We start from the raw sequence: 23,386 nt of genomic DNA on the forward strand, positions 1-23,386 counted from the left end.
GAAGTTCAAAACTGTCATACACAGCTACAAACTACATTTCTCAGCTCAACCATCTAAAGTTCAATCACAAATCTCCAGTTTAACAACTCTATACCATAAATTCATGAGCACAATTCTGTAAACTATCTCAAAATCACAAATCTACAATTTAACACTACACCACAAATTTTTCAGTGCACATCTATCAATACTACAATCTGCCACAACTTCTTCAACCCTCATCAGTCAAAACTACAATACACAAATCTGTCAATACTACAATCTGCCACAATTTTTTTCAACATTCACCACAAATTTTCCAACACACATCTGTCAAAAACTACAAACTGCATTTTTCAACTGCATTTTGATCTTCTTCTACACTACAAAATCAGTTAAGAGTCAGTATGTAGCACAGGGAACTGCAATCACATTTAGTTTCAGTCTCACCTTAGAAAATTGAACAACAGACAATGCCTTTGTTAATATATATGCAATCTGCAATTTCGATGGTACATATTGAACGGTCAGATTCTTGGCAAGAACTTGCTCCCTAATGTAGTGAGCATCTATTTCTATATGCTTTGTTCTGGCATGGAAGACCGGACTTGAAGCTAAGGCTCCAGCACTTGTATTGTCACACCAAATTACAGGTTTTGAGGGCAAGTGAAGGTTGAGTTCAGTGAACATACTTTGAAGCCATGCAACCTTTATAGCAATTTGTGCTAAAGCCCTGTATTCAGCTTCAATGGATGATAATGCAACAACTTTTTGTTTCCTGGAGCTCCACTGGATTAGATTAGGTCCAAGGTAGACACAATACCCACTAGTAGATCTTCTATCTTCAACATTACTACCCCAATCCGCATCCGCATAACACTCAATATTCAAGGAAATTGCTGGTTTAAATTGAAGCCGATAATGCAGTGTCCCTTTAACATATCTCAGAACTCTCTTGCAAGCTTGCCATTGTAACTCAGTTGGGGCTTGTAAAAACTGACGAAGATGATTAACTGTGAAGCTAATATCTGGTCTAGTCAGTGTTAGGTACTACAAGGCTCCAATTGTGCTGTGATATATGTAGGATTCTCAAACATATCACTATCATCACTACTTAGTCTAGTACCAACAACCATTGGTGTAGAGCATGGGTGTGCATCCATCATTCTGGTTTTAACAAGCAAGTTTGAGGCACATTTGGACTGCCTGAGATGTATACCAGCTGTTGTCCTGATTGCTTCCAAGCCTAAAAAGTATTTGAGTGATCCTAGAATTTTCAAGGCAAATTGCTCATTTAAATCTTGTAACAACTAAGTTATGTAGGTTGCATCAGAACCAGTAATTAAAATATCATCTACATAAACAAGAACATAGATTAGTCCTAATGATTTTTTAAGAATAAATAAACTTGAATCTGAAACTGAGTTTTGAAAGCCTTTGTCTTGGAGAGTAGCCTTGAGTTTATCAAACCAGGCCCTAAGGGCCTGTTTAAGGCCATATAAAGCCTTGTTTAATTTACACACATATGAGGGATAAGCAGCTAATTCAAAGCCACTTGGTTGCTGCATAAACACTAGCTCACTTAGAGTGCCATTAAGGAACGTATTGTTGGCATGAATCTGTTGAACATCCCATGCATTGGTTATTGCTAGAGTGAGAACTGTTCTGATGATGGATGGTTTTATAACTAGACTAAATGTTTCAAAGTAGTCCAAACCAAGACTTTGTTGAAAACCCTTAGCCACTAGTCTGGCTTTGTACTTCTGTAGAGTACCATCAGCATTCAATTTTGTTCTGAAAACCCATTTATTTACCCACAATATTCATGTCTGCAGTAGGAGAAACAAGGATCTAGGTGTTGTTCCTAATTAGAGCATCAAATTCTACCTGCATAGCCTCTTTCCAAACTGCAGTTTTTAATGCTTCAGCAACAATCACAGGTTCTGATTCTATAAGGGATTGACTAGCTGTAAGGCAAACAGCATGATCCAAGGACTCACAGGTTAAATCAACATGACCAGTTGCAGCTTTAGCTCTTGTAATCATAGGGTGAGAATTAACAGGTTGAAGTTGAACATTAGTGAACTGTGAAGCAGTAAGGTCAACCTCAAGTTGATAATTTGTTGGAGCACATGATGATGGACTAGTAGGTAATAGAGATGGAGAAGAACAAGATAGGATGGATTGAGATTGAGCAATCTGTAAATCTATATAGGACTGCCAGAGTGTGTTTTTAGAAGTTAACTTAAATTAGAAACCTTACAACTAGATGCAAGATCACAGGCTGGTATTGGAGTAACTAAGTCAACTTCAATATGACATTTTGGCAAATTATTAGAGGAAGAAATAGCAAGTAGTTGAGACACTGGATTATGACTTTTTGAGTTAGATGGGAAAGATTTTGATCGAGTGGTATTTAATGAAGAACTAGATTTTTCTGTAGTAACCTTATGTGGAATTAAAGAAGGAATATGAGTAGAACTATCAGCAATTTTAGAGGTACTAGGTAAAGATGAATCAGATAAGTGTGAAGAAGTTGTACCTGCTGCTAAAGAGTAAGTAGCAACTACTGGATTGCTAGGAACAGTCTGAGAACCAGTTACTACTTGGGGATTAGAAGCTATTAAAGATAGGCTATGCTGGAAAATTATATAGGGCAGTGTTGAACTGTTACTGGAACAAGCATTAGTAGAATTGGCTAAAGGATCAGAATTAGGTTAAATAGGGGACTTATCAAACTCTTGAGAATAAGGGAATTCATTTTCATTAAATTTAACACTAGGAGTAATAAAGATGTTCCCATCAGCCCTTAAACACTTATAACCTTTGTGAAGTAAACTATACCCTACAAATACACGTTTTGAGGAATGAAAGTCAAATTTGTGACTATGAAAATTTCGAAGAAAAGGGAAACAAGAACAGCCAAAGACTTTAAGACTATCATACACAGGATATTTATTAAAAAGCATGTAATAGGGAGTGTTATTATTTAAGACAGTAGTGGGCAGTTGGTTGATGAGAAAAGCTGCTGTTTCAAAAGCAAACCACTAGTATTTCTTCTCAAATTCATTGGCTCTTTGACCAACATCTTCTTACGAGCTTTAGATCGCAACGAGCTTTATACTATACGAGCTATCAGCATCTTTGAGCTTATAGTAAATTCATGCACAACAATAATAAAAGACAATTCGTGGTATATTATATAGGTTGTGTACTCATTCTTATGAAATTAAACTGAATCTATAGGAGTAATTACTTCACTTGAAAAATTTTGTATAGACATTTCTTTCGATTCTCAACAGTGAAGTAATTAATACAAAACTCATGATGAATATACACCTTCAGCCTCCTTATATACCCGATAGAGGTACAGTGTGGCTGGGCACACTGACTTCATTGCGTTGTAATACAACTTTCCTACAGTTCAACCTTCGTCGGAAAATGTTAATGTTATATGCCCAGTGACACTTTGTAATATTGGTGTATGTGACATGTTCCAATGATATTAGGTCCTGTTGAAACAGGCATTGTTGTTAAAGTACAATTTTTTTTACGGTGATCAGTACTTCAAAATTCTTACATATACATATATAAATGCACATGTATATGTGAAGTTAATTAGCTTGTGTTAAATAATTTGAAGATTTATATTTTCTTATGGTGCAAACATAGATATGTAAAAATTAATTAAATTACATCTACACCTAAAATATTTATATATACATATTAATGTTGACTGCTTTTACGAAATTATAGATTTTGATTCGTATTTTCATTACACATTTATAAATAAAAGAATGCAAAACATGATGAAGCTGAACATGAGGATTATAATTAAAAAAGAGATGGAGAAACAAGTGAGTTAATTAAGATTTGAAGATTCTGATCTCTCTCTTTCTCTCTGTAATTGCGTGATCCCATACGCATGAACTCTCTCTCTCTCTCTCTCTCTCTCTCTCTCTCTCTCTCTCTCTCTTTTAAATTCTATTTGCTTTCAGGTCCCCCCACTCCACCCCTCCAACATTCTTTCTAATATATATATATATGTATTTATATTACAGAAAGAGAACAAACGCATGAACTGCCTCTCTCTCTCTCTCTCTCTCTCTCTCTCTCTCTCTCTCTCTCTCTCTCTATTTCTTCTAAATTCTATTTGCTTTCAGGTCCCCCCACTCCACCCCTCCAACATTCTTTTTAATATATATATATATACAACCAATCTAAAAAAAAAAAAAAGTCTTCATTATAAAAGAAGAGATTATCTTACTATGCAAGACCAAAATACTAGCAATACTTTCTATACTTCTCTCGTTCTCTTCTTAACAGGTATCATAACACAAACTTATCAGTTTGTATGAGTGCCCTTTTGCCCCATCAAAGCCGATCGTGGTAGATTGCCCAAATCTAGAGCAGATCTTGCTGCTAAAGGTGAAGGACCTAAACCATTATGAATTATCCAAAAAAAAAAAAAAAAAAAATTATTGGGCATATAAATGAAGTGATGTGATCTTCTGTGAAACAGTTGTATCATATTATTCATACCCTCATTTAACAACAACATGAAGATCACATCATATGTACTCTTATTCAACATCAACAAGAAAAATGTCCTAATACATAAAGGAAACGAAAAATGAAACATAATTCATAGATCAATTAAGCCTTCTCAAGGACTTGGTTAAAACAATTAGATATTTTTTGAAGATTGGTACTAATTCATGATCTAACATGTACAAAGTGAAAACCTCATTCTAGATTCTCTGAGAATTTTTGTGAAAGCATCCAATGGAATCATGAAGAATTTTGAGTGAACCAAACATAATCATATGAGATATGGATATTTATTCAAAACAGACAATAAAAATGAATATACATGTGCAGAAATTTTAATCGAGCGAGCATACAGATGATATTCTTCATACTCTTCCTTAGAAATTTTCCAGACCAAAGACATTTTTTCACATTTTCCACAAGCATGAGATGCAAGGCCATTGCTGTTTCAGTACACAAACTCAATAGTGCTCTAGTGGTCCATCTTTCTGCATTTGAATTTTCATCTATGACAAATAGTAAAATGGATTCTCCACTAGAATAGAATCAATACGTAAAAAAAAGCAAAGAACCTAGCAATTACACTGTGAGTATTCAATGTTATTTCAGACCAAGAATAGACCACCAACCCATAATAGTTTTCATCAACTTGTTGGATCCTATACCATTGGTCATTCGTCACATAAAAAGGAACTTGATCGTCATCTAATTGACTAAAATTTCTCTAAATCTTGGGTAAGGTATTGAGGCTATCCTCACCACAGATTGGATGAAATATATGTTCAAAAGGAAACATATCAGAACTTTACCCTTTTTGAATAAAATGGGTATAACCTTGACATATCTGGAAGAAAATTTACAAGAAGGGTTCTGATATAGATTAATCTTAGTAGCACATATATTTTTCGTCCTCAAACAAGTATCATTTGTCATAATTGTGTTTACAGAAACATATTAAGGCAAAACCTTATGTTTTTTATAAGAAAGAGAAGTTTTTCAATTACTGTGTAATTCTAGTTAACATGTAACATGTAACCTTAGGAACAAACCTCACTTCTTAAGGAACATTTCTCTGAACAAATTATTTGACTTCGGCTTCTCATCTTCCACTTCCCCGGCTTTTGAATTTGTCAAGGGGACACCAAGTGGTCTTGTAATAACTCTCTCTAGCTAGTATACTTTGGGAAAGTATATTCTGAAATCACTAAATATGTTATAGAAAACATATATGTACATAAGTATAAGATAGTGGGCCCAAAAATAGCGTTACTTTTACATACAAATCTCTACATCAAGTACCATAGTCACAAAAATAAATTAAAAATACAGTCAGACAGTGTTGCCTTTCTCCTTCGCTACTTGACTTCTGATCCAACTGCATCTCATCTACTACCTGCAAAAAAAGTGAAATCAACGGGGTGAGCACTAATTTCTCAGTAAGTAAACCCACAATACTTTTATTCTTTCTCCGTTACTTAGATCCTGGATTATCTTTCCTTGCACCAAACTTCTTAATTCTTCTCCACCCTTTGTAAGATTCTAGCTTCTCACTTACCGATATGTAAGCACAAATAGGGCAACTAACTCGGGATAGTAGAAATGGCATGATGCATATGCACAAATGCATAAACTTTTTCTATGCATTGCATTTTCTTTTCTGTTTTCCTGTTTTCTATCTCTGCATTTCTTTCTTTTCTGTTTCTCTTTTTTCTTTCCTTTCTATTCTTTTCTTTCTTTTCTTTTCTATTCTTTCTTTTCTTTTCAATTCTTTCTTTCTTTTCTATTCTTTATTTCTTTTCTATTCTTTTCTTTCTTTTCTTTCTTTTCTTTTTCTATTCTTTTCTTTTCTATTTTATTCTTTTCTTTTCTTTTCTATTCTTTCTTTTCTTTCTTTCTTTTCTATTCTTTTCCTTCCTTTCTTTTTCTATTCTATTCTTTTCTTTCTTTTCTTTTCTATTCTTTTCTATTCTATTCTTCCTTTTCTTTTCTATTCTTGTTTGCCGATCGGACTCGGTTGAGGCATGGATTCGGATCCCTGGCCTGTGAGTGGGTATAGTCCTCATCTACATGCACTTCTAACGGACTGTACAAATTCTTCTTTCTTATTCTAAGGCCGCTCACTAAAGGCGATGTGCATGTAGGTATGCTCTACTGGGTACGGTCCTCATCCACATGTATTTCTAACGGACTGTACAAATTCTTCTTTCTTATTCTGAGGCCGCTCACTATAGGCGGCGTGCATGTTGGCTATTCTTCTTCTCGGTCACTCATGGGTTCCCCATCGCAACAATCTTCTCTTCTCTTTTCTTTTTTTTTTTTTTTAATAAAATTTCAGATTTGAACTTCTTTAATTATATTCTTTAGAGGATGATTCTACAATTTATTTCTTTTCTTTCTTTCTCTTTATTCTTTAATGTTCTCATACATGTGTATGTGCATGGAAATATGCTCATTCTTTGCTATTCTTCTAAATGCAAATATGAGAATGTGAGAATGCATTATGGCATATAAAGGTATCATTATGGAACTAGTATTCTTTACCAACAATATTCCCATACTTGAAATCAATCATAGATTATTAGACTAAAAATAAACTAATAAATTGGAAGCACTTTTGAGGTCGTCATTCTGCACAGGTCATATTCAAGGAGGCATATCTCAAGTTATACACATCGGATTGCTATGATCTTGGTCTCATCTTAAAGCTTAGAGATTAGGTCTCAACCCAGTTCGATATGTAAGACCCTAAAAAATCACTCAGAAGGCCATAGATTTGATAGGGCAACCATTGTAACATGTTTTCTCTTAGGATTTTCATCAAATAATTCATACGCACATGCAAATACTAAGTTGGCTGCACTTCCACATCTTTCTCAAGCCACCAAAATAGGAGTAAGAACTCCCTAAAGCCAACAATTAACCTAGCTGAAATTCATCCTCCACCTTTCCACATCCATACTTTCATTTTTCATCCAAAATTCCATCAACTCAACACATACAAATACATCAATTCTCACCACATATTAATAAATCAATTCTCATCCCATACTAATGAATCAATTCTCATCACATACTAATGAATCAATTCTCATCACATATTAGTAATTCACTTCTCATCACACACTAATAAATTACTTCTCATCACATATAATAAATTACTTCTCATGGCCATGAAATTCACATATCAAACAACCTCAATTTTCAATCCATAATTTCTCATCATCCCAACACACATACAACATAAAATTAATTTCTCTACACAAGTATTTATCCAATCAAAGCTAAAGTTGGATTTACTTACCTTGAATTTAAGCAACTTCAACACTATAATCTCTCTGTGGTAGAATTCCCTTTCCTCTTAAACCCTAAGCATATACAACCATAAGAATTCAAAACTTTAAATTTAATATTACTTCTTAGTGCGAGAATCTTACCTTTGGATGCTTAGGATTGAAAATCTATCAAAATCTAGCAAAAATCCAATGAATTTCCTTGGAAATTTAGTGAAGAAATTTGAGAGAATTTGGGTAGAGAAATGGCATGAATGGAGGGGTAGAGTGGCTAGGGTTTCTCCTTTTGAACTCTTATTATATATATATATATATGTAAATTTCATCTATGCCCCTTAGTCAATTACAAGAATGCCCTCATTTTTATTATCTTCTCATGTTATTTTATTTCTTTTCACTCCCCACTCTTTCATCTAAATATGAGTGAAATGAGCATTTTACCCCTAATAACATTTTAAAGAATATTCTTCACACTTGTTCAAGATAACTTTAACAAAATTCAACTCAGGGTATCAGGGCATGAATAAAGCGACGAACCTTGACGTAGGTGTTACAGGTCTGACGTTCCTTGGCATTGCAAATTTGTTCCTCCCCTTAAGCTAAATGTTATCACTACGTTTATTAGCAGTAGAGTGTGGCGCTCTAAACTCCCTGAAAGTCTAATTACTACTTTGCGATGTCATTTAACCCAAAGGAGTAAGAAAATAAAATGTAGAAGTGGGAAACACAAACATGCAAACGTCTATAGGCTGCATTGGACACAAACAAACACACACAAGTAACAACAAAGATAAAACATAATTCCACTTAGCCTACCATGTTCTCCAGAGGCCTCATGACTAGCAGAATCCTTTCTCTTTTGCTTCGGATTTGATCTTGCAATGCTTATCTTCTTCCCAAGAAACAGTTGTTTCTTCTTTCTTACAGCTACAGCAAGGTGTGCATCATCAGCAAAATCCACATATGCCAAGCCCTTCAAAAATCGATCAGAGCATATTATAAATTAGTATGCAACGGTCCCAGACATATGCTCTACAGTTAAAGGCAAGCTGGAATATGGGTAAATCTGTATGGGACTATGGTTGAGTCTCCTAAGCATATCACCTGCTATCAAAATGAAAAAAAAAATATGCTCTTAGACAGTTAAGACTCTTTATACTTAGAAAATTAAGCAATTTTACCATAATTATGGAATTCAACCCTTCTATAGAATTATTTGAGACTGCATAATCATCTCCGGAAAGGACATTCATCTTAAAACCAAAATGGTAAGAACTAAATGATTTATTGACTACATGAAATGAAGAAATCAAATTGAAGTTTCAGTGAACACCCTTGAGAAATTTGATCAAAGAGAATATATTGCATTTAGCAGTTTCAATCTCCCTGAAGCATCAGCGATGCTGATATCCTAGTCTCATTAAAATTAGTTTCTTAGGGCTAATTTATGTGGTACAGTCCACATTATGCATACATATGTTGAAGTTTAAAGGTCAGGCAATGTTAAATAAGGATTTGACTGTAAGACTGATGTGCACATGGAAAGTCCAATGGATAGCTTCCCTTTTTTCATTTGAAGCATAAAGCACAAAGACCATTGACAGATAATGAATGAGAGAAATAGAGTCATACCCTTGACTTTCCGGTGAACTTGTCCTATAGAGATTCAACCCCACAAACATCGCTAAAGAATTTTTTCAGATCTTCAAAAGTTGCCTGAAAAAAATTTAAAACCATCAGAATTATCTCTCTGTATTTGCCTATCTAGCATTAAAAAAGAATAAAAAGCAATCACTCTCTGAAGTACGAGAGAATCTCTACTTCCCCTAAAGTTAAGGTTTGATAAAAATGCAGTACACTCGTTAGTGTATACTTTGGCTCTTCCAGTGGTGAAGTCTTTGATGTGCTGGTCATTTGGATGCTCTTCAAACTTGGGTTTTGCTTCTACTTCGTTTTCTTTAACTAAGTTCTGTGCTTGTCCCTTTTCTTTCCCATACACTTTGTTTGGGTTTTGGGCAGTATTTTTCTACCGCTTAGCTGGTAACTGTTTGTCAGTCATGTTTGAATATGTTTTTCTCTTTCCATTAACACTTTTCTTATGTGACTTCTCTTTCTGATCTATTAGTTCAGGAACAGATTTGGCTTCCTGTTGTAACCTAAATAATTGCAGCTCTTCCAGGCGGGGTGTAACCTGAGAAAGGGAACAAAGACAAGCATCTTTACGCATTGAGTTAAAATAGCAAGGATTGTATACATTCAATAAATACTAAGCAGATGTATCATAATTCAGTGACATCTTTAACAATGTTACGTAACAACTTGACTTAAAAGCTTAATTTGATAGTTAAGCATCCAACAACCATACTTAAAATTTAACACAATCTCGTGCGCTAAAGACCCACAATCACAACCATAAATATAACATAAATACAAATATAAATTTATAATCTAAATAAGAGCCTATTTGATATAAATTTTAAATAGTATTTTCAAAATGAGAGGGAAAGAGAGAAAAACTAGTTTAAAATTCCAAAACCCAGAAACCCCATTGATTAAAAAAAAAAAAAAAAAAAGAAATAAGGAGGAAAAAACTATTTTAGAAACTTTCAAATTTAAATCCTATCCATAAATCAATCTAGAATAATTGAAAGCAAGTAATGTAAAAGAATTACACCTCTGAACCTATCCCACTAAATCTTTTAATGCAGCATCTCCTGTAGATGGACCTAGCTTCATTTAAATGTCCCAATTCAATTTCCATAGCTATATAACCTTGCCAGGCTTCCAACATTGACCCGTTGCACAGACAAAAAGCAAGTTATACGGAAAAAATACAAAGATGAATCATAAATCAATCATATTGAACTATTCAGGATAAGAAGAGAAAAAGATGAATGGACCGAATCAGATCTTAACTAGGCTCTCCCAAAAGTCCCGAGCTGCAGCTTGATCTTTTCCCAAATTTAGCTCCAAATGAGCCTAAAAAGCATACAAATGCAGCAAACCATCTGTATTCTTATCAGTTGAGATAAGTAATCAAATGCCCGTTGAAAGGAAGAAACTTCACAGTTAAGTATTCAAGTATATATAATACATCCAATCATTCAGGGCGTTCAATGTCAATGGTACACTAAAGAGACATCAGGCTAACTATTTATAAACACAAATGTTGAAAACAACCATTACACAACAACAATGTACCAGTTGAATATGACATGCAAATTTTATAAATTCACATATCCATAAAGATATCTTCCATGCATGCAACTCCAATGCTGAATGAGAAATTTTTTAGTAATGGACACTATTCCATGACAAAACAATTAACAAAGGTAACAATCTAGCAATTAGCAAAAGCCATCTTGGAGTAGAGTTATACACTGTAACTTCTATATAAAATGGTCATAATGGTACTATAACAGTGCACTACATGAAGTAAATTAAAAGACTTTTCTTCAGAGTCTAAGGGTAGAAGCACTTGATACACATTCGTAAGAGATCTATGCCTAGACCCTAAAAAGAGTAGACTAGCTACAAGGTCCACATTTTCTCCATCTAAAATTCACCATGAATAGAGCATCTACATATGTCTTTGAGAAGCTTCAAGTTCTTGACATCGAGTAAAAACAATTTTAACAAGGAAAAATGAACAGTATACATATGCAAACCTGAAACGTTTCCCTTATCCATGAAAAATTCAATGCATCCTCTTCTGCTCCAGGCAAAAGGATTCTTCATCTTAAACCATCCACCCGAGTGAGGAATAAGTTTGGCTACTGAAACAAAAAGGATCCAATTAACAAAGATCTTTAATGCGTAAAACGTAGATGAAACAATAACAAGTTACAAAGAGTAGTAAGTCAAGCCAGCAATTAGAGAAAAGATATCTTTACTTCCTCAATGGTTGAAAAAGTGCATAAAAGGGACTTCTCAAAGACCTGAATATAACATAAAAATATTTTTAAACAAGAGTAAACCTCTATATTTGTAAAAGGAGCAGAATGAAATTCCAACACTAAAGTTTGTGAAACTTCATTGCTCTTAAGCTAGTCATAACAATCTCTCATAATTCTCAACTGATGAAGGGTAACAACTGAAACTTGCAATAGATATCTCTTTCTCAGGTGCACGGCAACGTTCCAAAGCAAGCAAAGATCGAACCCAAAGATCATCAACCCAAGGACAATTTTTCCTAGCCCCAGAATGAACATCCCACACAATATTTCCTACCTAAAGGGAAAAGAGATGATTAATTGCTAAAATTGCAAATACCTGGAGCATAAAGAATTGAAAAGAGAAAATATGAGTGAAACCTTCAAGGTTTTATCCAAATAGCGAGTATAACCAAGCCAGAGATCACTTGATACAGGAAACTTAGTAATAGCACATTCATAGAGAAGTTGAACACGGGCTGGATCTCTAGAAGACTGTTCAAACTTCAAGTAGATTTGCAAAAATTTCAAATTGAAATAATAGTATTAACACTTTAAAGAAGGAAAAAAAAAAAAAAAGTAACCTATTGCCACATTGCAAGTTCTTATACAACCCCCCACCCTCAGGAAAAGAAGAAGAAGAAGAAGAAGAGAAGATCTAAAGTTTACATAAACTGATTACTTATATTAGAAGCAAGAAAGACCATAAGAAATTGAAATTATAATGAAATTTCAACAGCAACTTTGTTTATAAACAACTTGACCTAAAAGCTTAAGCTTGAAAAGATAAGGGCACAACAATGATATTCAGCTTTGTAACAGGCAACTTCACATGTTACATAAACCAAGCCCAGATTTAGACACAAAGACCAACCCCAATATAGCATGATGTAATAGATGGGAGACTTAAATCATGACCTCTACACTTTAATATCATATCAAGTTACCATTTAACCTAAATTCTTAAGGTATCACATAAGAACCCAGCATTATCATTTAGCTGTCTAAAATAATATCTGATAGTCAATGCCATATACCTTGAATTGTTGAAATTTTTCGGAGTCAGATATATCCTACCTTGCAATCTGTTCTTTAAAATCGGCTCGAGCATTATACATCTCCAATGCCTTTTGGTACGCTGAGGCAACAATAGAAGAAATCCCATCTAAATCACCTGATTCAATACCTAGAGCAGTCCCCAGTTCCACCTCCCAAGACTTTTAGGCAAGAAGGATTGACCTTAAGTTAACAAGGGGAACCGACAACTGACGGTGAAATAATTACATCACTTGAAAAATTTTGTATAGACATTTCTTTCGTTTCTCAAGAGTGAAGTAACTGTTAGGAAACGACCCGGTTGCTCAGCGGAAAACAAAATTTTATACAATCGTAGATCGTTACTTAAAGCCCAAAATCAAGGCACAAATTTTACAGTTTATGTATGATATCAAGAATCTGCAGAAAATAAAATAAATTTAAAGTTTAGATTCATACCCACGTTGGAGGCTCCACCAATATTGTCTCTAAACGTGTTTGCTACCGATCCAAGTATAGGATCAAACCAAGAAGTCCACACGAAGACAACCACTAAGAACCAAGGTGGGATTTGCTAGATCCTCCTTAGCCTTAAGAAATCAAGAAGAAAAGAAGTATTTGATTTTTCAATCAAAAAGGTGAAAGTGGCGTGAGAGTAGGAGTAAAATGGAGCTGCTGTGTTTTGGTTTTAGAATCATAAATGAGCTAAAATGTTATGATTTACAAATAAACATTTTTCTTTTATAGTAAACCTTAATACCCTATTCCCACATGGGATGGGCTTGGGCTCCAACCCAAACACCCCATGTTGCCAAACACTCCCAAATTAGATATTTTATTTATTTCATCATTATTTCAATTAAAAATCAATTAATATATATATATATTAACATTTAACAATAATGATAATTTATTTAAATATATGCGAACAAATATTTAAACGGAATTTCACTTATTTAATTTTTCTAACAAATTAAATAAAGGCTACGACCTCAGCAAATTTAATTGCACTGTGAAATTACCAAAATACCCTTTCGCCTTAAAAGACGAAAACGCCCTTCTTTCTTCTTGCATCTTAAATTGTCTTCTATGTGTGTGACCCTTAGGCTCCTCATCATATCGGCAGTGTATAGTATTGCGATTAACACCAATTAATCGTCTCACTAATACACAGACCAAGATTGGCCCCTAGCAAGGCATCATGGCCACCCGATAGATTCGGATTCAGCAAAGTAGCTACCTGTCAACGATATGGTTACCGTGCAATTCGATCCTTTCATCATACGTTATCTCGACGAGACGAAGGCATAGAAATAGTGTCAACCTTCGGTTACTCTCGATATTATTTATTCAGTTTCTGGACCAATGACCCGTATTATAAACTGGATAGAGCAACAACTCAATCCCACTGTGGCCACAGTTTTAGTGTCATTGCCATATACTGAATTGCGCCGTGAGATAACTTTCTCCCGTACCCGGGAGTGATGAATCCTCTGTCAATCCACCATAGTCTTGATACACTCCTTGATGCAGCCAATCACCACCGTATTGACAGCTCTGAAAAGAACTGCGTTAGGCTAGTGTCAAACTACACCAATCGGTGCACAAGGCGCTCCGGTGATCTCAAGTCTAAGGATCACATGCACCACCATTCGTTAGAGGATTTGTTCCATAGACACTGGGGTTACCATCCATATGGAATCCTCTGGTGGGTCAGTCCAGTGAACTTGCTGTGGTGTAATCGCCTACAACAAGCACCCATGTGTTGCACCAGGTTGTCACCAAACAACCTTGACAAGTGAGATCAGTCACTGCCTTTCGACAGGGTCGTTCAACACTATGATAGCCTTACCGTATTATCTGTGCCCTTACTTCAGAATAATACTGGGGCTACGGATGTTTCTAGAATGGCCACCATATGTGCTCATAGGGTTCTCACTATCAAGATTTGAAACACTTGATACCCTCATCACAGTTCTACCATTCTAAGGACATATATCAATACATATTGCAATAATCATGATTTACGCGATATAGGATAAAATGCCTTTTATTATTGATTAATGAACATTATTACAAAGAGTCAATTCTACAATAATTGATTGGCTCTAGGGCATCTACTCTAATAGTAATTAATACAAAACTCATGATGAGGATACACCTTCAACCTCCTTATATCTACCCGATAGAGGTACGGTGTGGCTTGGCACACTGACTTCATTGTGTTGTAATACAACTTTCTTTTAAAGATATTTTTTGAAGATTGGTACTAATTCATGATCTAACATGTACAAAGTGAAAACCTCATTCTAGACTCTCTGAGAATTTTTATGAAAGCATCCAATAGAATCATGAAGAATTTTAAGTGAAACAAACATAATCATATGAGATATGGATATTTATTCAAAACAAACAATAAAAATGAATATACATGTGCGGAAATTTTAATCAGGCGAGCATACAGATGATATTCTTCATATTCTTCCTTAGATATTTTCCAGACCAAAGACATTTTTTCACATTTTCCACAAGCATGAGATGCAAGGCCATTGCTGTTTTGGTACACAAACTCAATAGTGCTCTAGTGGTCCATCTTTCTGCATTAGGATTTTCAGCTATGACAAATAGTAAAATGGATTCTCCATTCGAATATAATCAATAGGTACAAAAAGGCAAAGAACCTAACAGTTGCACCATGAGTATTCAATGTTATTTTAGACCAAGAATAGACTACCAACCCATAATAGTTTTCATTATCTTATTGGTCCTATACCATTGGTCATTTGTCACATAAAAAGGAACTTGATCGTCATCTAATTGGGTAAAATTTCTCTGAATCTTTGGGTAAGGTATTGAGGCTATCCTCATCACAAATTGGATGAAATATATGTTCCACAGGAAACATATTAGAACTTTACCCTTTTTGAATAAAATGGGTATAAAGTTGACATATCTGGAAGAAAATTTACAAGAAGGGTACTGCTATAGATTAATCTCAGTAGCACATATGTTCCACAGGCAAAACCTTATGTTTTTTTATAAGAAAGAGAAGTTTGTCAATTACTGTGCTATTCTAGTTAACATGTAACATGTAACCTCAGGAGCAAACCTCACTTCTTAAGGAACATTTCTCTGAACAAATTATTTGACTTCGGCTTTTCATCTTCCACTTCCCCAACTTTTGAATTTGTCAAGGGGACACCAAGTGGTCTTGTAATAAGTCTCTCTAGCTAGTATACTTTGGGAAAATATATTATGAAATCACTAAATATTTTATAGAAAACGTATATGTACATAAGTATAAGATAGTGGGCCCAAAAATAGCGTTACTTTTATATACAAATCTCTACATCAAGTACCATAGTCACCAAAAAAAAAAAAATTCAAAATATAGTAGACAGTGTTGCCTTTCTCCTTCACTACTTGACTTTCGATCTGACCACATCTCATCTACTACCTACAAAAATAGTGAAATCAACGGGGTGAGCACTAATTGCTCAGTAAGTAAACCCACAATACTTCTATTCTTTCTCCGTTACTCAGATCCTAGATTTTCTTTCCTTGCACCAAACTTCTCAATTCTTCTCCGCCCTTTATAAGATTCAAGTTTCTCACTTACCGATATGTAAGCACAAATAGGGAAACTAACTTGGGATAGTAGAAATGGCATGATGCATATTCACAAATGCATAAACCTTTTCTATGCATTGCATTTTCTTATCTGTTTTTCTATTTTCTTATTCTGTTTTCTTTCTTTTTCTGTGTTTCTATGCTTTCTTTTCTGTTTCTATTCTTTCTTTTCTATTTCTGTTCTTCCTTTTCTGTTCTTTTCTTTCTTTTCTTTTCAATTCTTTCTTTCTTTTCTTTCTTTTCTTTTCTTTTCTATTCTATTCTATTCTATTCTATTCTATTCTTTCTTTTTTTTTTTCTTTTCTTTTTTTTCTTTCTTTTCTATTCTTTCTTTCTTTTCTTTTCTATTCTTTTCTTTCTTTTCTTTTTCTATTCTTTTCTCTCTTTTCTTTTCTATTCTTGTTTGCCGATTGGACTTGGTTGAGGCATGGATTTGGAACCCTGGCCGTGTGAGTGGGTACGGTCCTCATCTACATGCACTTCTAATTGACTGTACAAATTTTCTTTCTTATTCTAAAGCCGCTCACTAAAAGCGGTGTGCATGTAGGTATGCTCTGCTGGATACAGTACTCATCCACATGCACTTCTAACGAACTGTACAAATTCTTCTTTCTTATTCTGAGGCTGCTCACTAAAGGTGGCGTGCATTTTGGCTATTCTTCTTCTCGGTCACTCACGGGTTCCCCGTCACAACAACCTTCTCTTCTCTTCTCTTTTTACATTTCTTTAAATAAAATTTTATATTTGAACTTCTTTAATTATATTCTTTAGAGGATGGTTCTACAATTTATTTCTTTTCTTTCTTTCTCTTTATTCTTTAATGTTCTCATACATGTGTATGTGCATGGAAATATGCTCATTCTTTGCTATTCTTTCTAAATGCAAATGTGAGAATTCATTATGGCATATAAAGATATCATTACGGAACTAGCATTCTCTACCAACAATATTCCCATACTTGAAATCAATCATAGATTATTAGACTAAAAATAAACTAATAAATTTGAAGCACTTTTGAGGTAGTCATTCTGCTCAGGTCATGTTCAAGGATGCATATCGTGAGTTATACACATCGGATTGCTATGATCTTGGTCTCATTTTAAAGATTAGAGAAAGGGCTACAAATTTTATGTTTAGGTCTCAACCTAGTTCAATATGTAAGATGCTCAAAAATCACTCAGAAGGCCATAGATTTGACAGGCCAACCATTGTAACATGTTTTCTCTTAGGATTTCATCAAACAATTCAGATGCACATGCAAATACTAAGTTGACTGATACGTTGTAACTACAACATGCAATGTATAGCAAGTGCACTAGTCGCACAAAGTAATGAAGTGTTCAGAAAAGTATTGTTCCCACTAGGATTGTTTGTTAAGCACTGATTTTCCTAATTGTTGACAATTTGGAGAAAACGAAAATGTTGGATTTTGCGGGAGAATTTTAAGCAAAAGTGGAAATAAAATTTACTACTAACTTAAAGGCTAATTAATGATAGTAAAACTAATTCAAGAGAAAATATCAATTAAGGCAAACGGTTAGGTTTTTGACTTCATTAGGGTTTTACGAAATAATCTACGAATTATGCTACTTCTACACTCACATGCACGAATTATAAATCAAACTCCCTAATGTGTAAAACATACCTTCTTAGGCTATGTTTTCCTACTTTTCCCTATTAAGCTTCCGCACCCAACAATTTGAAGATTAATAGATCCAAGTTCGTTAAGCTAATGGAATCCTAAGTTGATTTCATTGGTTCTCAAACCTATCTCTAGCGTTCGATACAACAATGGTGATTATCCTAAGAAGCTCATACACGATTCATTTCTCAATCTCATCATGTTCAACAAATAAATTCAATAAAAACAAGAATAATCACACAACCCATGCAATAGAATGTAAAAGCAACAATAATCTATTGACTAACCATAAAATCCTAATTACATCAAAACCCTAACCCAAGGTGATTTAGTCCATAATGAAATTAACACAAATCAAAATAAAAACAGAAAACATAGCATTCAACATGTTGGAAAAAAGAAAGAAAACAAAAATCTTCCCTATTTGATGAATCTCAAAGAGTTCAATCACAAATCTTCTCTCCCTTTCTCTCAAAAATGTCAAACCCTCTAAAAATGGCTAAGTTTCTCTTATATAGTTGGTCCAAAAACCTGAAAACTTGCCTAAAACAAAACTGTGCGTTTTAATAAAAACTGGATCTTGCAGACTTCACCACAGGGAAGAATAAACTTTGCTACGGCAACAAATTCCTGAGAGTTTTTCGCCGCGACGAACCTTTCTAAACAATTCTAAAATTACGAAATTGCCCTCCGCTTGCTTCCTTGCTTGAATCTTCAATCTTTGGTGCTTTCCAATAGTAACAAGCTTCATAGTGCTTTAAATCTGCTTCAGAACTTCCCCGAATTATGAGATTCGCTCGTTTCTGGGTCCAGAAACTCAATTCTGCTCTTTATTTGCTCAAAGTGCATGTTTCGGCCTGAAACATAAAACATATGAAATTAAGTTGCAATTCAGGAAAAAACGACATAAGAAGTATCCAAAATCCGGCCAAAAAGCCTAGATAAAACAGTATAATCCTAGGATTATCAAATACGCCCAAACTTAAGACATGCTCATCCTCGAGCATCAGGCACAAAACACGACTAAAAGAAAAACAACTAACAAACAAAAACACAAAACAACAAAATTGAAAATGAAATGAGAAAAATTAGACTCAAACTCAAACTCAAACACAAAGAACTGCCTAGAATTTATACAAGTCTCAAAAATTGTTGAAACATTATTACTGGAAAATGCTTAACACTCCAAGAAGTTATAAATTGAATTGACTATTTTTCTCTATCGGCCTCCTGAGTAGGTAATCCCCACTTTAGTCCACATTCCGACTTCCTGGATTATTTTATGCAGAAATGTGAAGTTTATCAAATGGTGGTAGACTCAATAAGCCTAAGTATCGAACTACTCTCCACTAACGAGGATTAGACATCATTAAGGATCAAAAGGTCTTTACAGGCTTGTAAAGTTAGGCTCGGTTAGTGGGCTCCAAAGAAAAGGATAAGATAAACAAAGCAAGAGAACATAGTTTCCTTTAAGGAAACACTAAGAACTACATCAAATTCCACTTTCTTTCTCAGTCACCACTCAAGGTGTCAACCCTTTTTTAAACCTCAACAAGTGCAATTCTTATTTTTTATTCTGAGATGAAACTCTCAAATTTCTATTTCTTTTTATCAATATTTCGTGTTTTTTTTTTTTTTAAAGAAACAACAATAATTTATTGAGGTCAATTACCCTTTATTCTTGCCCTTTTTGCGACCCCCAAACTTATTATTTTCGGTTGTCAAAATCTCACGCAACTCTCCAAACTCTTTTGTGTCTGCCTTAGGTTCGAATTCTCTTAAAGGTTGTGAAAAGTGTTTAGGGTGAAATGTTTGGGCATTTTTGGTTGCATCGGAAGAATAGGACAGTGATGATTTCATAAAGCTCAAATGGGTGACTAGGGAAAAAAATTTCATGGTCGGCTGGAAAGGCGCAAACGTTCCCAAAAACTACCTAAATCAGTTCCTTCATAATGCTATTCCTAGAATTTCGCCTCAAGCACTTCTCAACTAGGTTCTAAAGTCCACCAACATTATCAAAACTTTACCTAACCACATAAAATGTTTCTAAGCATGCTGAAAAAATGAAAATGGTGGTTGAACCACTCAACAAACCTCAAGTTAAATCAAGTCAACCAACCTAAACTTGAAGCAATGCTTAACATTTTCCATAAATAAAATCCCAACAATCCTATCCTCATCATAGACTTATGCAATTCATCATTGGCACAACAATACAAAACATAAAAACAACTGAACACAAATCAAAATTTCAAATTTTCCTACCCCCAAACTAAAAATGACGTTGTCCCCAATGTCACATCATGCACAATCCAGGAATAGAAAAACAGAATGAAAAAGTATGAGATAGTTCCTTGATTAATCCGTGAAGTCTAATTTTCATTCAACAGCATGCACACACCATTCCTTGGCGTTCTCATCATCATCATCTGTAAAACACATGAAATTTTGTGGTATCCACAGTGTTAGAAAATTCCACTGACTAATATAAAAATATTACAACCTAATCTCGCCCTTACAAACTAACTAGAAAATTCAACAACAATTAACAATCTGAAAAGAAAAGAAAATTAGTTCCAATGTACCAAACAAAAAACAAGAACAAATGAAAACATAAAATACAAAATAAATGCTTTAGGTTTCATTCTTCGTCCTCCTCCTCACCTTCGGTGTCATCATCTTCTTCCTCGGAATCGTCTTCTTCCTCTTCTTGCTAGTCTTCCCATTGAAAGTTTGAAACATCAATGCCCAAAGTGGTGCAGCAGCTGTGTTGCATATCGTACAACATTCAAGTCTACTCTGCCATCCAATCTTAACGTCGTTCCATCCGGTTCACCTTGTCCAAAATTTGCTACAGTAGCTCCTTTGTTGTGGATGTTGAACTGGATGTTGCGACGGCTGTTGAGGTTCCTTGTCTTTTCGTTCCAATGTTGGGTCCTTCAATGGGAGGACGCTCGAGTAGCTTATGATAATAGTTGGTATCAAGGGCTGCGGCAGGATGAATAAGTGGTTCATCATCTGAATTCTTGACTCTTGCTCGAGTGCACAGCTTAGTGATGAGATGCGGGAAGGCGAAGCTCCCTCGCCCTGGTTTGGCTGCATGCCATATACTCTCCATGATAATATTCCCCACATCCATTTTCTTTCCAGTGGCAATAGAATAAAGCAACACTGCTCGATCAAAAGCCACCATACTATAATGTGTCTCTAGGACCATCCTCGCACACACAAAATATTTCCACAATCTAGCCATAGGAATCAACTTCGTTCCTTTAATGCTTCTTCTCCTGTTCTTCGAAATGTCCCAAGTGGTACCCAGCTTTGCTATGACCTTTAGAATCTCCTCCTCCTTAATCTACTTCTTCTTAAATTCCTAGTATTCATCATGGTCAATTGGAGCAAGTTTGTAGAAATCATTGATGACCTTTGCATTGATTAACACATTGATACCTCTCACATAAACCGACCCAGGATCACACTCAGGGAAGTTGGCATAGAATTCTCTCACTATTGGCTATATGGCTAAATGTTCGGGCTCACCCATGAAGATATCCCAATTTCTCCATCGATTCCAATCTTCTCTATGGACTATGGTCAATCCTCTCTCGGCAATAAACCCTTTGTCTTTTCTTTTTATTGCGCCTTCATAACGCTGCTGAGCCTTCTCATTTACTAACCTATTGTTGACCTGTTTTCCTTTACCCTTGGCGACTGTTTTGACCAGCATTTTGGATTTCAAAATTGGTCACTCAAATCTACCCCCAAACTAAATTTTCAAACCGACAATTCAACACTAAAGTGCTCTTGCTCCTAACCACAATCACTCCTAAATGCACAGCAAAGTTTTAAAAATTGCACATATACCCCCAAATTCATTACTCTTCAAAACTCAATCAAACACTTCTAAATCGAAAACCCAACTTCTTCAACACAACACAAATCAAACTCCACACTTCTTAAATCAAAATCAATCCACAAACTTCACCAAAATTCAAAACTCAACACATTTAATCAATGTCTCAAATTTAAAGCACTAACAATTGAAACTGATGAAATTTAAGGCTGGAGAACTCGAAATCTTACCAATCCCACGATGAATGCACCACCAATCATACCAATTTCGGCCCAAATTTCAAGATCTCCAATTGTGGGAAAACCTAGGGTTTCCAAAATTTTATTTGAAATTTCACAAAAATCGTTGACAAAATGAGTCGATTTTGTGTTTGTGAAGGTTAAGGAGTGGAGTAGAGGGACAGAAATTCACTAGAGAGTCTCTAGATTGAAGGGGGGAGAGTTTGGCTCTTGGGTGTGTTTCGAAACTTTTCACAAAAAATGAAAAGTAACTCGAGTAGAAAACAGACTTCACCACGTCGAAGTTCTTCATTCAATTGCAAAACCCAGTCGTTGTCACGGTGAATAAAATTTCTCGCCGCGGCGAAATATGGAATTTCCTGAATTCATTTTTGGCTAAGTGTACATCGCCACGACAAAGAATAAACTTCACCACAGCAAAAACTGGGAATTTATGCTTTTTCGTCATAATTTGATCATTCACCTGAAATATCCAAAAACAACCGAAATTAAACTTATTCTAAATCATAAAACAACTAAACAAATTCAAAAACAACAAACAAACAAACTAAAACACTTGGGTTGCCTCCCAAGAAGCGCTTGTTTATAGTCGGAAGCTCGACTTTCTCAAGTCCTTTGTCAATCCAAACTATCCAAATACATCCTCTTTCGCACATTGTCCTTGCACCGAAGCTTCAATTGTTGATGATTTTTGTCACATAGGACCTTTGTTGAGAGCTTAGGCACCCATTTCCATCCTTTGGTCCATCCTTTTATGGTTTGAACATTCTCATCGAAACCTTTCCATTTTCTTGACTTTCCCTCAACCTTTTTGAACCGAGAAATCCCTCCCTTGTGAAGACACATGCTCGATTGTGGCCCATCTTGGAATGGTGCGTAAACTTCTGGGTTACGGTCCTTATCCTTGATTTGCCTGTTGGAGTAGGTGCCCTAGAGCCAATCAATTATTGTGGAATTGACTCTTTGTAATAATGTTCATTAATCAATAAAAGGCATTTTATACTATATCGTGTAAATCATTATTATTACAATATGTATAGATGTATGTCCTTAGAATGGTAGAACCGTGACGAGGGTATCAAGTGTTTCAAATCATGATAGTGAGAACCCTATGAGCACATATGGTGGCCATTCTAGAAACGTCCGTAGCCCTAGTATTATTCTGAAGTAAGGGCACAGATAATACGATAAGGCTATCATAGTGTTGAACGGCTCTTATTTTATAAACTCACTTT

At 35.0% G+C, this 23,386-nt stretch overlaps 1 protein-coding gene across 1 annotated transcript in view; it reads right to left on the reverse strand.

Annotated features, from left to right (window-relative positions):
- Positions 1-381: 381 nt before the first annotated feature.
- Positions 382-23,386, reverse strand: part of LOC116142931 (squamous cell carcinoma antigen recognized by T-cells 3-like) — a 29,161-nt gene continuing 6,156 nt past the window's right edge. Inside the window, 15 exon segments of the mRNA XM_031428348.1 lie at positions 382-992; positions 1,106-1,246; positions 1,388-1,742; positions 1,867-2,196; positions 2,238-2,677; positions 8,637-8,793; positions 9,453-9,536; positions 9,628-10,086; positions 10,495-10,618; positions 10,726-10,842; positions 11,481-11,596; positions 11,714-11,758; positions 11,925-12,050; positions 12,134-12,275; positions 12,797-12,926. Coding sequence (XP_031284208.1) covers positions 382-992; positions 1,106-1,246; positions 1,388-1,742; positions 1,867-2,196; positions 2,238-2,677; positions 8,637-8,793; positions 9,453-9,536; positions 9,628-10,086; positions 10,495-10,618; positions 10,726-10,842; positions 11,481-11,596; positions 11,714-11,758; positions 11,925-12,050; positions 12,134-12,275; positions 12,797-12,926 — 3,377 coding nt within the window.

This window comes from Pistacia vera, unplaced genomic scaffold (assembly GCF_008641045.1).
Source record: "Pistacia vera cultivar Batoury unplaced genomic scaffold, PisVer_v2 Contig421, whole genome shotgun sequence".
Lineage (NCBI taxonomy): Eukaryota > Viridiplantae > Streptophyta > Magnoliopsida > Sapindales > Anacardiaceae > Pistacia > Pistacia vera.